This window comes from Pipistrellus kuhlii, unplaced genomic scaffold (assembly GCF_014108245.1).
Source record: "Pipistrellus kuhlii isolate mPipKuh1 unplaced genomic scaffold, mPipKuh1.p scaffold_m20_p_83, whole genome shotgun sequence".
Taxonomy (NCBI): Eukaryota; Metazoa; Chordata; class Mammalia; order Chiroptera; family Vespertilionidae; genus Pipistrellus; species Pipistrellus kuhlii.
The window spans coordinates 385,478-398,708 of NW_023425588.1; the positions used below are offsets into that span (position 1 = coordinate 385,478).

At 35.8% G+C, this 13,231-nt stretch overlaps 1 protein-coding gene across 8 annotated transcripts in view; it reads right to left on the reverse strand.

Annotated features, from left to right (window-relative positions):
• Nucleotides 1–2,148: 2,148 nt before the first annotated feature.
• Nucleotides 2,149–13,231, reverse strand: part of LOC118712118 (histone demethylase UTY) — a 222,699-nt gene continuing 211,616 nt past the window's right edge. For 6 of the 8 annotated variants that reach the window (XM_036425612.2, XM_036425610.2, XM_036425613.2 and 3 more), the window contains 3 exons: nucleotides 6,888–7,014; nucleotides 4,746–4,916; nucleotides 2,149–3,774 (listed from right to left, as the gene is read on the reverse strand). In XM_036425612.2, coding sequence (XP_036281505.1) covers nucleotides 3,745–3,774; nucleotides 4,746–4,916; nucleotides 6,888–7,014 — 328 coding nt within the window. In that variant the 3' untranslated portion in view covers nucleotides 2,149–3,744. Of the gene's footprint in view, nucleotides 3,775–4,745; nucleotides 4,917–6,887; nucleotides 7,015–13,231 lie in introns of those variants that run through there. The other 2 variants (XR_004985968.2, XR_004985969.2) reach the window with 2 other exon arrangements.

Below are 13,231 nucleotides of genomic sequence, written 5' to 3' on the forward strand. Positions count from 1 at the left end.
CTTACTAGTAAAAATAGGAAATAAAAGGTAGAAAACTATACATTTGTTTAGGCTTTTATTTTGAAGGACTGGAAATGGCTCTGGGTGAGTCAGGGAGTGAGTGGAGAATGAATTGAAGACCTACAAAATGACAGTATACTACAAACACTGTATACCAGCATCAACAAAATATTAATGTAATGTGCTGTGAAATTATAAAAACTATGCTGTGTTTCCCCGAAAATAAGACATCCTCTGAAAATAAGACTGACTTACATGTTTCTGAGTGAACTACAAGGCATCCCCCCAAAAATAAGCCCCTCCCCCCCCCCCCCCCCCCCCCCAGAATAAACATGAGAGATTTGGTCCACTGATTCTGAAAAAAATGTAGTCACAAGAAATTCAGGAATTGGATTGTTAGGATGTTCCAGAAGATGATGACATGATTGTCATTAAATAAATGAGTGAATTCTTGATAATGGAGGATTCACAGTTTGTCTGGTTTGTGTCGACAACTTCCGTACTACCGTTCTGTATACAGGTAATAAATTTCCTTTATTTTCATTTAACAGTAAATGTGTACCATATACTTCATGGAAAAATAAGATATCCCCTGAAAATAAGACCTAGCGCATCTTTGGGAGCAAAAATTAATATAAGACACTGTCTTATTTTTGGGGAAACAGGATATTATTAGTCAATAGTTTTCATCCCATTAGATATAATTTGTAGGTTGGGGTCTATACTAATAAATCTACACTAATAAATCTATACTAATCTATACTAATAAAAGCTTACCTGATCCTCACATCCTGGCACGATACCCTCAAGTCATCAGAAGATGGCCACCACCAGATGGCTGGCAGGGGAGGGAAGTTAGGAGCAATATCAGGCCAGCAGGGGAGCAGTTGGACGTCAATCAAGCTGGCAGGGGAATGGTTAGGGGCAATCAGGAAGGCAGGCAGACGAGCGGTTAGGAGCCAGCAGTCCCAAATTGTGAGAGGGCTGTCCCAAATTGTAAAGGTGCAGGCCAGGCTGAGGGACACCCCCGCACCTCCATACACACACACCTCAGTGCACAAATTTCGTGCACCAGGCCTCTAGTACTAAAACCAATTACTTTTCCAAAACCACAATCTCTTACCTTCCATATGTGAGATGTAAACAGTAAATGACTTAATTCAGTGCTCTAACACAAACCCTAGAAATACAAGTTTGTGGTATACTAACACAAATTTCCCATATTTGATGATAGAATCCTCTTGTGTATCAGAGATAACAAGTAAATGTCACACCTTAACTACACTTGCTTTTTAGCAGATACTAAACAAGCAGCTATTGAACGACTATTGTATTTGTAGTCTGAAATACGGTTCCAGCCAATGTTGTTGAGTGATTGAATATCAACCCATGAACCAGGTCACGGTTCAATTGCAGGTCAAGCCACATGCCTGATCCCCAGAGTAGGGGCCATGCAGGAGGCAGCTGATCAATGATCCCCTTTCATCATAGATGTTTCTATCTTCCTCTCCCTTCCTCTCTGAATTCAATAAAAATAAAACATAAAATAGATCTGTATTTCCTTCTAAATTTCCTATATAATAAAAGCCTAATATGCAAATTGACTGAACTGTGCAACTACTAGCCACTATGACATTCACTGACCACCAGGGGACAGAAGCTGGGCTGATAGCTGGTGAGTCCAGTGGAGCAGGCAGGAACCTCTCCCACCTCCACGCAGTGCTAAGGAACAGAAAGCAAGCAGGTGTTAAGAAGCGAGAGGGTTGCCCTAACCAGTTTGGCTCAATAGATAGAGCATCAGCCTTCAGACTCAAGGATCCCAGGTCTGATTTCAGTCAAGGGCATGTATCTTGGTTGCGGGCACATCCCCAGCAGGAGGTGTGCAGGAGGCAGCTGGTCGATGTTTGTCTCTCATCAATGTTTATAACTCTCTAACCTTCTCTCTTCCTCTCTCTGTGCATATTTATATATATATATATGTGTGTGTGTGTGTGTGTGTGTGTGTGTGTGTGTGTAAAAAAAGAGGAAGCGAGGGGACCCAGTCTGGGAGAGGGTACATGCAGGGCTGAAGGACTCTCCTGAGTACATGAATTTCATGCACTGGGCTTCTAGTGATACATAAAAATTACTGTTGAGATTTAAGTTGTTAAAAGTTATTATCTAGTTTAATAAAACATCTGCAAGTTTTTTGTCTTCAAATGTTTTCTAGGAAGCCAGAAAACTCCAAAATTGAAAGGATACTTCATTTTATCTTCAAGGCATTCCACTAGAATTATACATACTTTTAAACATTTGCACAAGTTAATTTATACAATTTATAGAATACCAAGAATGCAGCCCAAATATTTCAGAAAGCAGAGTTGTTATAAATGAGATATTATTGTTAAAATAATTTGTTCATATTAAATAAGTTTTCATACAATTTGGTAATATATACTGAATTTGTGATACAAAACTTGAGTAATTCCTCCTTCCCCTAACCATGTCATACAAGTAAAAAAGCATGGAATTTCTGTCGTCTAATTTTAAAAAACAAAGTATTTAGTTATCACATTGTTCCCTCAAATGAAAGCTATCATTCTAAATTTCTTTTCATAATAAATTCATGATAAACAAAATTTATGAAACCTATATAATGTTCCCTTAGTCACTATATTTTATATTATACATTTTGCCAGTGATTATTTACTATCATTGTAATAATTGCAACTTAAACCAGATTGAAAAATGTATTTTAAAAATAAACATACCTTTGTAAGTGATTCTTTTTAGCAGGCACCTCAAAAACTACCAGAGATGTGAAAGTTTAAAAGTTTTATGTTTATACAATATATATTTTGTTATACAGGTGTCTTTTTATGAATACATAAAATATATGTAATCAGATTTGAAAATGAACACAAACTTTTTTACAGAAGTCTTTCTAAAACTCAAGAGTGCAAAAGACTAAACATTCAACCATTTTAATAGATGTTTATGTACAATGCTAAATAGTTTTATTTATACATAGAAAAAGTAAAAGGAGTAGTGTGTAAAATGACAGAACTCCTTAATATTTAATGGCAGGTAAATCTAAAAATCAACAACATTCCATTCACAAGTATTTTCAAGCAATAAATATATATTCATAAATAGTATGAATCTGTATGAAATTAAAAAGAAAAATCACAAATCTGAAGTTTATTCCTTATTCTATGTGCAATCTATTATCTTTGTGTCCTATTATGCTATTAAATTAAAAAAATAATTTGGAACCAAAAGTATAATCATCCTAGTTATTAGCCTCCAATCAATACACAAAAACATAAAGCAGTAAAGAAATTTTCTCATCTAATTTTTACATTAATAAAAAGTTGATCAAAGAAATGAATTTGGTGTCTTAACCAAACAAATGACCTGCTAGAACAGTTTTGCTCCCCACCCCAAAAAAAATTCTTAAAAGGATAAAATATAACTGAAAATAAAGTTATCAAGCCAGAAATAAACAAAAAAAGGTGTCAAGTCATTAGGATGTTGAAAATTGCCAGTTTTGTCAGATACAATAAAACATGTTTATTATTAAGTACAACTGGATCTTCTGAGAGTACAGACAGTGTTCTCATACCAAGTTGATTGACATTCTATATTTGGAAGGTTGCATAGAAATAGCTTTTAGTTAGCAATCTCATAAAACAGCTATAAAATCACTGGTGCAAAACTTTCCTGAAGAGCAGAAAAGGCATCATATAACATCATTGGACAATATCAAGAAGAGGAGGATGATACTGAAGGAACCTAAAATTAAAATAGGTATGTTAGTTGGTATATTAATTCTTACCAGTATTCACTAGCTCATAGCTATAAACAAATAAAGAGTTAGAAATAAACAATGATGCCCCAAGTTTAGCAGCTACTAAGTCTATTATATTCCCCAAGTGTCCTTAATCACTACCTCCTCCCATTTTCTTATAATTCATAATTTTTTAAGAAATTCTTATGAAGCATTAAAATCACAAATCTTTTAGATGCTCAGCGAGTCGTCTAAAAAATAATTTTTAAAAATTCAATTAAAATCTCACTAGTATGTCATAAATTTTTTCTTTATGAAATAATGCTGAGAGCCATGCAATGAGAAATACCAGAAACTTAATTTCAAAAATTTAGAAGCAAAAGCACTGGAACTGGATCAATATTAACAACTCACTAATAACTACTGTTTGCATTCATAAAGCTATTCAAAGCCAGAAGCATTAAACGCTATTCCAAGCAACTTGTCCTTGAAATAAAAGAATTGTAGAACTCAGATATAGTTTAGTTGCATGCATCTCTTATATTATACCTAGATATGATCCATCATCAAACATTCCTATGAATTTACTACTTAATAGCAAAGACTAAGTTTTAACTAAATACAATTAATGCTGAAAGCACAAGTATATTTTTAAAAATACTGATTACTTTTTGGATCATTCCTACGGTTATCTATCATATTTTGATTTAATTATTATTTAAGTCAAACAACATAAAGACTATAATAATAATTTAAAAGTACAAAAAAAAATGCTTGGCCAATTTGGTTTAGTGCTTGAGCCAGGACATCATAATTTGATTCTTGGTCAGGGCACAGGAGACAGTGTAAAACTGCTTATAAGTTTGAGAACATAGGAATATTTTTTCCTTATGAAATGAGAAAACAAGTAATCTTCCTAATTACTGTCACTGCCACTTCACAACCTAGTTATGTATCACATGCTAATTTCACTTACTAATGTAAATTGGTCATAGACTTGCATCAGGTCCTCCATTTTGTACTGCTCTAGCACCACAAAATTGTCCAGGTTTCTGCTTGTTTTTCGTGCACAGTCCTGGCAATGTACTATGTAGGTCTTTTGAGAATTGCTTTCATTAGTAACAAAAAGCAGATCAAAAACTTCCACCTATTTTATACAAGAGAAAAAAAACACTGAATAAAGATCATTAAATTTATTGCACCACTATTATGTAACTATGAAATTCTATTTTATGTAAAACTCTGGATAGTGCTTTTTCACTGAATGAAATTACTTAAAGCCTATATTTATTTAACACCAGGTTTATTTTATAGCACATGCAAAATGAAGATTAATGTTACATATTTAGATATTAACCTAAGGGAATTAAATACTAATTGCATTTACTAGTTTAATTCTAAGATTGATAAAAGTCAGTCCATTTTTTATTTACCCAAAATATTATACACAAATAAATCAAGTCATTATTTTTTCTTTTAACTTCTTTATAGTAGTATTCAGAGTTTGGATATGTTTCCTTCTTATACTAAGCTCCACAAAGATAGCAATTACATATTATTCATTTTTGGCCCTCTCTAAAGCATATAATTATACTTAAAAACAAAACAAACAAAAACGAGAAAAGGAAACCACTTGAAAGAATATAAACAATAAATGTTCAGTTGTAAGACTCAAGGAAAATAGTACAGAGTTTTAACATATGAAAAACATTAAAGAATCTTATACAAAATACCAAAAAGATACATGTTTACCTGAAGTGTAACACCTAAACATAATCTGTTTAATCTCATAATACATGTTGGTAAGGTTATACATTAAAATGAAACCAAAGGATTTCATAAATTTATCTCAGAATATACAATTTAAAAGTTGTTCTCAGACTTGTTTGATTTTGTCAGTATCATTATCTTAAATCATTCTTGAATAGCTCTGCTAAACTTCATTATCTTAAATCATTCTTGAATAGCTCTGCTAAAATTCCAGAGTTCATAAGGTTTTCTATTCATAGGAAATAACATAGCTTAGTAACCCATTTGAGTTTTCAGGTTTTTCAACTTATCATTCACTATCTCATCAAAAACCTATGGATTTTACTTTTTAAACACTTATAAAGTTCTTTTTATTAATATTCCTAACATTATGTAGTGTAAGGAATATCAGACTACTTCAATAACCTCCATAATGAGCTTTCTTTCCACCTCCATCTTTTCCAGTTATCAACCATCATTTTCTCAAACATATTTTGACTTAGTGCTTTGTAAAAAAATATTAATAGTATCAATATCTGCAGATAAAAACCAAATTCCTTAATCTGAATTTAAGATGCTTTTGTTAGCCACATAGCACTACTCAGACTTTATTACATGCACTATTAATTTCCCCATCACTATACTGTTCCTAAAGCCTAATGATATATAAACCTCCAATTCTATCTACTTCTTGCCTGTTGAAATAAACTTATTCTTCAAGGAGAAACTCAAATGTTAAGAAGTCCATAGGCATCTCTTAAAATTTTCTATGACAGTGTTCTATCAGAATCTCATGGGCATTACAATTAGTTGTTTATAATATGTCTTCTCCAAGTAAAATTTAAACTCTTTTACAGGAAATTTCACATCTTTATTACTGTACGTTTTGCAAGCCTTGGCCACAGAGAAAAGTCAACAAGTATAGAATTTAATGCTGATTTCCTTTGATTTATAATGAAACAGATCTTATTTGTTGACAATAGTATACTTATTATGGACTAGCAGCCCAATACACAAATTGGGTGGAATCTGCCTGGGGTGAGGGGCCCATCCTTGCCCTCTGGTTGAACTCCCAGTCAAGGGGGAAATTTGCTTATTAGCCTTTTATTATATAGGGTTATTTTTAGTTGAAAATCAGAAATGATTATCACCTAGCAAGGAAGTACTACCACATGAACACTTCTGTAGGTGATATTGCTAAGTTAATAACTAATAAAGTGATTATACAATCAAATAAAAATTTAATATAATTGTTATAATAGTCAATTTCAATGAAAAGCATTACATAAAAGTATAGGTAAATTTATAATTAAAAAAAAAAAACACCTAGTGAATTCACAATAAAACAACTGTTAATAGGAATGTTTACCTCACAAATGCTACAGTAATGTGCTGGCTCATCACTTGTCCTCCCATGCCATATAACCTCTTTTCCTGCTGTAATAAGAGCTTCCCTCAATGTCTGACATTGCTTTAGTACTTTAAGAAGACAATACCTATTGTAGAGAAAAATTTTTGTGACAAGTGAGTGTTAAAATATTATTAGCATACAAGATGTACCAACAAGATATATTTTTTAGAATCCTAGTTCTATGATGTATTGATATCAAAAATTCTTTCTCAATTTTTGATATATAACAGGTCAAACAATGACAATATTAAAGGACTAAGTTGAATTTTTTTTTTTTTTTAGGTTTTTGTGCTCATTGTATTAATGAAATGTACCAATAGCAACAGTGTGACATATGATCAGAATGGGAACCAGTCTCCAAGGCAAACTAGACATGGCTAGGAGTCTTATTTATAGTTGGCAGGAACCAATTTAACATCTTTTTTTTTTTTTAATTATTATCTGTGTACATATTTTAACATTGCCTGCCCTCCTACCATACATACTCTCTCTCCCCAGAGTTTTGTGTTCATTGGTTGTACTACGTTGAAAATTTACATTTGAATATAAAAATCTAATAATCTTAGTCTATAAAACCTTGACACTTATTTAAAGCTATGCTCAATTTTTGCTCTGATCTGGACAACCGAAAGAACTATTTATACTAAGGTTAAACCTCTTTATCTTAGAAATATACAGTCTGAATTCCAGGCTGCACCTGTTTTCATTAGAGTAAGGTGAGAAGGCATATAGTTTTCAGTGAAACAAACAGTATCACATAGATAATTAATTTTAATACTCTGAGACCAAAGCAGAAAATTATTTATGGATTTAAGTTATTAGAGAATATGATATTAAGTAGAGTACTAAAGGGAAAAAAATGATTGGTTCATTTTAATTTGAAGGTAGTATAATGGAATTCATTTATATTACTATTAACTTTCTATAATTTATACTGTCTTTACATTAGTAATTCTGATGCCAACCATGTAGTGAATTTCACAGTGTTCACTTTTCCATAATTTGTTCTCATTACTCAGAATCACAGTTTTTCATGAATATATAAATCTGATCTTCTCCTTTGAAGGCAGTTACATAAAGCTGATTTATAAGGCACATACCAGCTGTAAAGTTATCCTACAAAGCATGAAAGTGGTTTAACAAAAATGACAATGTTTATGGACGGTATTATTTCAGGTAATCAGACCCAATATAACTTGGAGATTTTGATATATTATATTGTTACTAATATATTTAATTACTAAATAAACTTCACAGTATGATCAGTAATAAAGAAATTAATTTTTTGATTTATATTTCTGTACTATTTTTACTTGTCAAGTTAATTTTTTTAAAAAACAAAACCAAAACCATACAAATATGTCTAGGATAAAATTATTATTAGTTTTAATCCTCATCAGAGAATATGCTTTTATTGATGATACTGAGAAACATTGATCAGTTTTCTCTCATATGTGCCAACCAGAGATCAAACTCAAAATTCAAGCTATTTGCTCTGACTGGAATTGAACTTGGAACCAGTTTAGTGACCTTCAGGAAGAAGCTCCAACCAAGTACTGGAGCTAGATAAAATTACTTTAAGATATACAAACTTGATAATTTATATAAAAACTAGAGGCCTGGTGCACGAAATTCATGCACAGGGGCGGTGGGGGTTTGTCCCTCAGCCCAGCCTGCACCCTCTCCAATCTGGGACATCTCTCTCACAATCCAGGACTGCTGGCTCCCAACTGCTGGCCTGCCTGCCTTCCTTATTGCCCCCAACTGCTTCTGCCTGCCAGCCTGGTCAACCCCTAACCACTCCCATGTCAGCCTAATTGATGCCTAACTGCTCCCCTAAAGCCTGTTTCCCCCAACTTTCCTCCTCTGCCAACCTAGTCACCCCTAACTGCCCTCCCCTGCAGGGTCGATCACCCCCAACTGCCCTCCTTTGCAGGCCTGGTGCCTCCCAACTTCATCCCTTGCTGGCCATCATGTGACAGCCATCTGTGTCCACATGGGGGCAGGATCTTTGACCACATGGGGGCAGCCATCTTTTTTTAATAAATATATTTTATTGATTTTTTACAGAGGAAGAGAGAGGGATAGAGTGTTAGAAATATTGATGAGAGAAAGGAACATTTATCAGCTGCCTCCTGCACATCTCCTACCAGGGATGTGCCTGCAACCAAGGTACATGCCTGTGTTCAGAATCAAACCTAGGACCATTCAGTCCACAGGCCAACACTCGATCCACTGAGCCAAACTGGTTTCGGCTGGGGGCAGCCATCTTGTGTGTTGGAGTGATGGTCAATCTGCATTTTACTCTTTTATTAGATAGGATAAAGGCCAGCTGGTTTTCCCTAAAGGGTGTCCCAGATCAAGGTGAGGGTTTCCTTGAGGCATGGAGCAGCCTGAATGAGGGGCCTCTGGTGGTTTGCAGGCAGGTCACACACCCCCAGTGACCCAAGTGGAGGCCCTGGTATATGGAATTTATTTACCTTCTACAATTGAAACTTTGTAGCTTGGAGCAGAGCCAAGCCTCCTGCTTGCTCCGAGGCTGTGGCCATTTCTGTTTGGATTTGTTTACCTTCTATAATTAAAACTTTGTAGCCTTGAGTGGAGCCCTATGCTGGCAAGTCAGGCGGAAAGCTTAGCTTCCTCTGTTGCCTGGGAAACCAAACCTCCCTCCTGCTCTTTGTGGCTGTAGCCATCTGGGTTGTGGTGAATTTGCATATGTGCTCTGATTGGCTGGTGGATGTAGTGGAGTGATAATTAATTTGAATATTATTCTTTTATTATATAGAATATTAAAAAAGTATGAATAACCACGTAAAGTCACTATCTTCTCTATATTTTCTTCATTTTCTATTATTCTCATTTATTTCCCTTTACACAATCTTTATAAATTCTATATAAATTTGAGCATTAACTTCTTATCTGATGTATCTTTAGCAAATGAGGGGCCTGGTACATGAATTCTCATGCTTGAGTGGGGTCCAGCCAGCCTGGCCAGGGGTAGGGGACATGGGTAGTCAGCTGGCCTGCTTGCTGATCAAACTCCTAGTCAATGGGACCATTTGCATATTAGCCTTTTATTATAAATGATATACACTGAATGGCCATATTAGTATGCATTCAGAAATCATCATAATCTGACCACTCAGTGTATATTTTCCCAAAGAGAATTATCTTTTTTGTTGTTACTGTTGTTAATACTTATCCTAGGATATATATTTTTTCCAGCGATATTTTTTTTAAAAAGAGAAAATTAAAGGGAGAGGGAGAGACAAAGAGAAACAGTGATGTGAGACATACATTCACTGGTTGACTCCCTGCTTATACACTGAGACTGGGGAGTGAGCCTACAACTGAGGTACAATCCCTTGATCCTTTGGTCAATGGACTGACTAACATTCTAACCAAGGAGCCAAAGGGGCTAGGGCAGTGGATTGTCTTTTTGTTTGTTTCCTTTGCTGTATGAAAACTTTCAGTTTGATTTATTTTTCCTTTTGTTCTCCTTGCCCAATCAAGCATTTCAGAAAAATCCTAAAAAAAGATGTCTGAAACTTTACACCAATGTTTTCTTATAGGACTTTTATGTTTTTAAGTTAACATTTAAAATTTGATCAATTTTGACTTTATTGTTTTACTAGAGGCCTGGTGCACTAATTTCTGCAAGGTTGGCATCCAACCAGTCCACTCCAATTGGGATCCGGGAGCCGCAGAGAGCAGGGTCTAGAGCTGTGCGAGTGAGAGCCTGCGAGAGGTCTGACCATGGATTGCCACTCCTCCATAGTGGAAGGAGTTGAAAGCTCCAGGCTTCACCAAATCCCAGTTTTGTCTGCACTGAGCACTGAAATACAGTTCCGGGCGAACCCCTGGAGCTCCCATGCTCTTATAAGGGGAATCTGTACTGTCAGGTGGAAACTCAGGGGATCCGTGGAAGGCAGAGGTCTGAGCAGTGCACACAAGGGCAGGGCTAATGAGAAGCCAAGACTATCGGTTCAGCCCTGAGAATCCGCCCCATCCAAGCTGAGCACAGAGGCTTTTGCAATTTTGCAAGTCTGATCCTATAATACTGTCTCAATACAGAAGGTATCCCAGAATAGACACAGCTGATATGCACATCCAATTGGCCTGAAGGTCAATTCCTCCCAGGGATACCAACAACAATTAAGACTTAACTACAAGACAATAGTTGCTGTATACAAAGGAGAGCACCAAGAGTGTCTAAGTCAGGTAACTGGGGAGGCTGACCAACTAGGCCATATAGGATACCAAGCCACCCTACCAACTCAGGGAAGCAGCAAAAATTGGGAGACAAGAAAACAAATCTCAAATGAAAGAAATGGAGGAGAACAAATGACTGGATATAGAGTTCAAAACCATGGTTATAAGGTTTTTCAAGAATTTCTTAGAAAAGGCCAATAAATTTAGCAAGACCCTAGAAGATATGAAAGAGACCCTTGAGGATATGGAAAAGGACTAAGTGGTAATTAAATATACACTCACTGAAATAAAAACTATTATACAGACACCCAACAGCAAATTAGAGAAATGCATGCATGAATCAAGTCAAAGATTTGAAATACAAAACAGCAAAAATCACTCAACCAGAAAAACTAAAAGAAAAAATAATCCAAATATTTGAAGATAATGAAAGAAGGCTCTGGGACAACCTCAAGCATACCAAATTCAGAATTATGGGGGTACCAGGAGAAAATAGAGAGCAAGATACTGAAAACCTATTTGAAGAAATAATGACAGAAAACTTCCTCAACCATGTGAAAGAAATAGACTTACAAGTATAGGAAGTGCACAGAACCTCAAACAAAAGGAATCCAAAGAGCACCACACCAAGACACATCATAATTAAAATGCCAATGGCAAAAGACAAAGAGAGAAATCTTAAAAGCATCAAGAGAAAAACAGTTAGTTACCTATAAGGGAGCACTCATACGACTGTCAGTTGATTTTTCAACAAAAATTATGCAGGCTAGACGGGAGTGGCAAGAAATATTCAAAGTGATGAATAGCGAGAACCTACAACCAAGATTACTCTACCCAACGAAGTAATCATTCAGAATTGAAGGGCAGATAAAGAGCTTCACAGACAAAAGAAAAGCTAAAGGAGTTCATCACCACCAAACCAGAATTATAAGAAATCCTGAAAGGTATTCTTTAAGAAAAGGAAGAAGGAAAAAAGATTAAAATTATGATCAACATACTGTGTGTGTGTGTGTGTGTGTGTGTATATATATAGTGAATCTAAAAATCAAGTGAATTAAAAATCTGAGTAACAGAATAAACTGGTAAATATAATAGAATCAGGGGCAAAGGGAATGGATTGATAATTATCAGGTGGAAAGGGATGTGGGGGTACAGGAAGAGACTGGACTAAAATGGTACACCTATGGATGAGGGCAATGGTGGAGGGGAGGTAAGGGCAGAGGGTGGGGTGGGAATGTGATGGAAGGGAGCTAAGGGGAGAAAAAGGAGAAACAATTGTAATAATCTGAGCAATAAAGATTTATTTTTTTTTTAAATGTAATGAGTAACTAAGTAAAATAAAGCATAGGTACACTATGCTGGCCTCACAATATTTGTGAGAATATATTGGTTAGAACAACAAAAATATTTTTCTATAAATCTAAATTTATTTATAATAAAGCATGAGTATTTCTGAAGGTAACAATCTAATAAGTTTTGAAAACACTGTAAATCAGGAATGAGGAACCTTTTTTTCTGCTGAGAGCCATTTGAATATTTATAACATCACTAGAGGCCTGATACACAAAATTCTTGCAGAGGGACAGAGGGGAAAGGGAGCCAGAGGGTGTGTCCCTCAGCACAGCCTACAACCTCTTCAATCTGGGATCCCTCTCACAATCTAGGACTGCTGCCTCCCAATCGCTCACCTATTTGCCTTCCTGATTGCCCTTACCTGCTTCTACCTGACAATCTGATCACCCTCTAACAACTCCCTGCCAGCCTGATTGCCCCTAACTGCCCTACCCTGCAGGTCTGGTCACCCCTAACTGCCTTTCTCTTCAGGCCCAGTTGCCTCCAACTGCCCTCCCCTGCAGGCCTGGTCTCTCTCAACTGCCCTCCCTTGCAGGCCTGGTCCCTCCCAACTGCCCTCCCCTGCTGGCCATCATGTGTCCATAGGGGGGCAGCCATTTTGTGTGTTGGGGTGATGGTCAATTTGCATATTACTCTTTTATTATATAGGACTAGAGGCCCAGTGCTTGAAATTCATGTTCAGGGGAGAGTGCCTCAACCTGATCTGCACTCTCTCCAATCTGAGAATGACACCACTT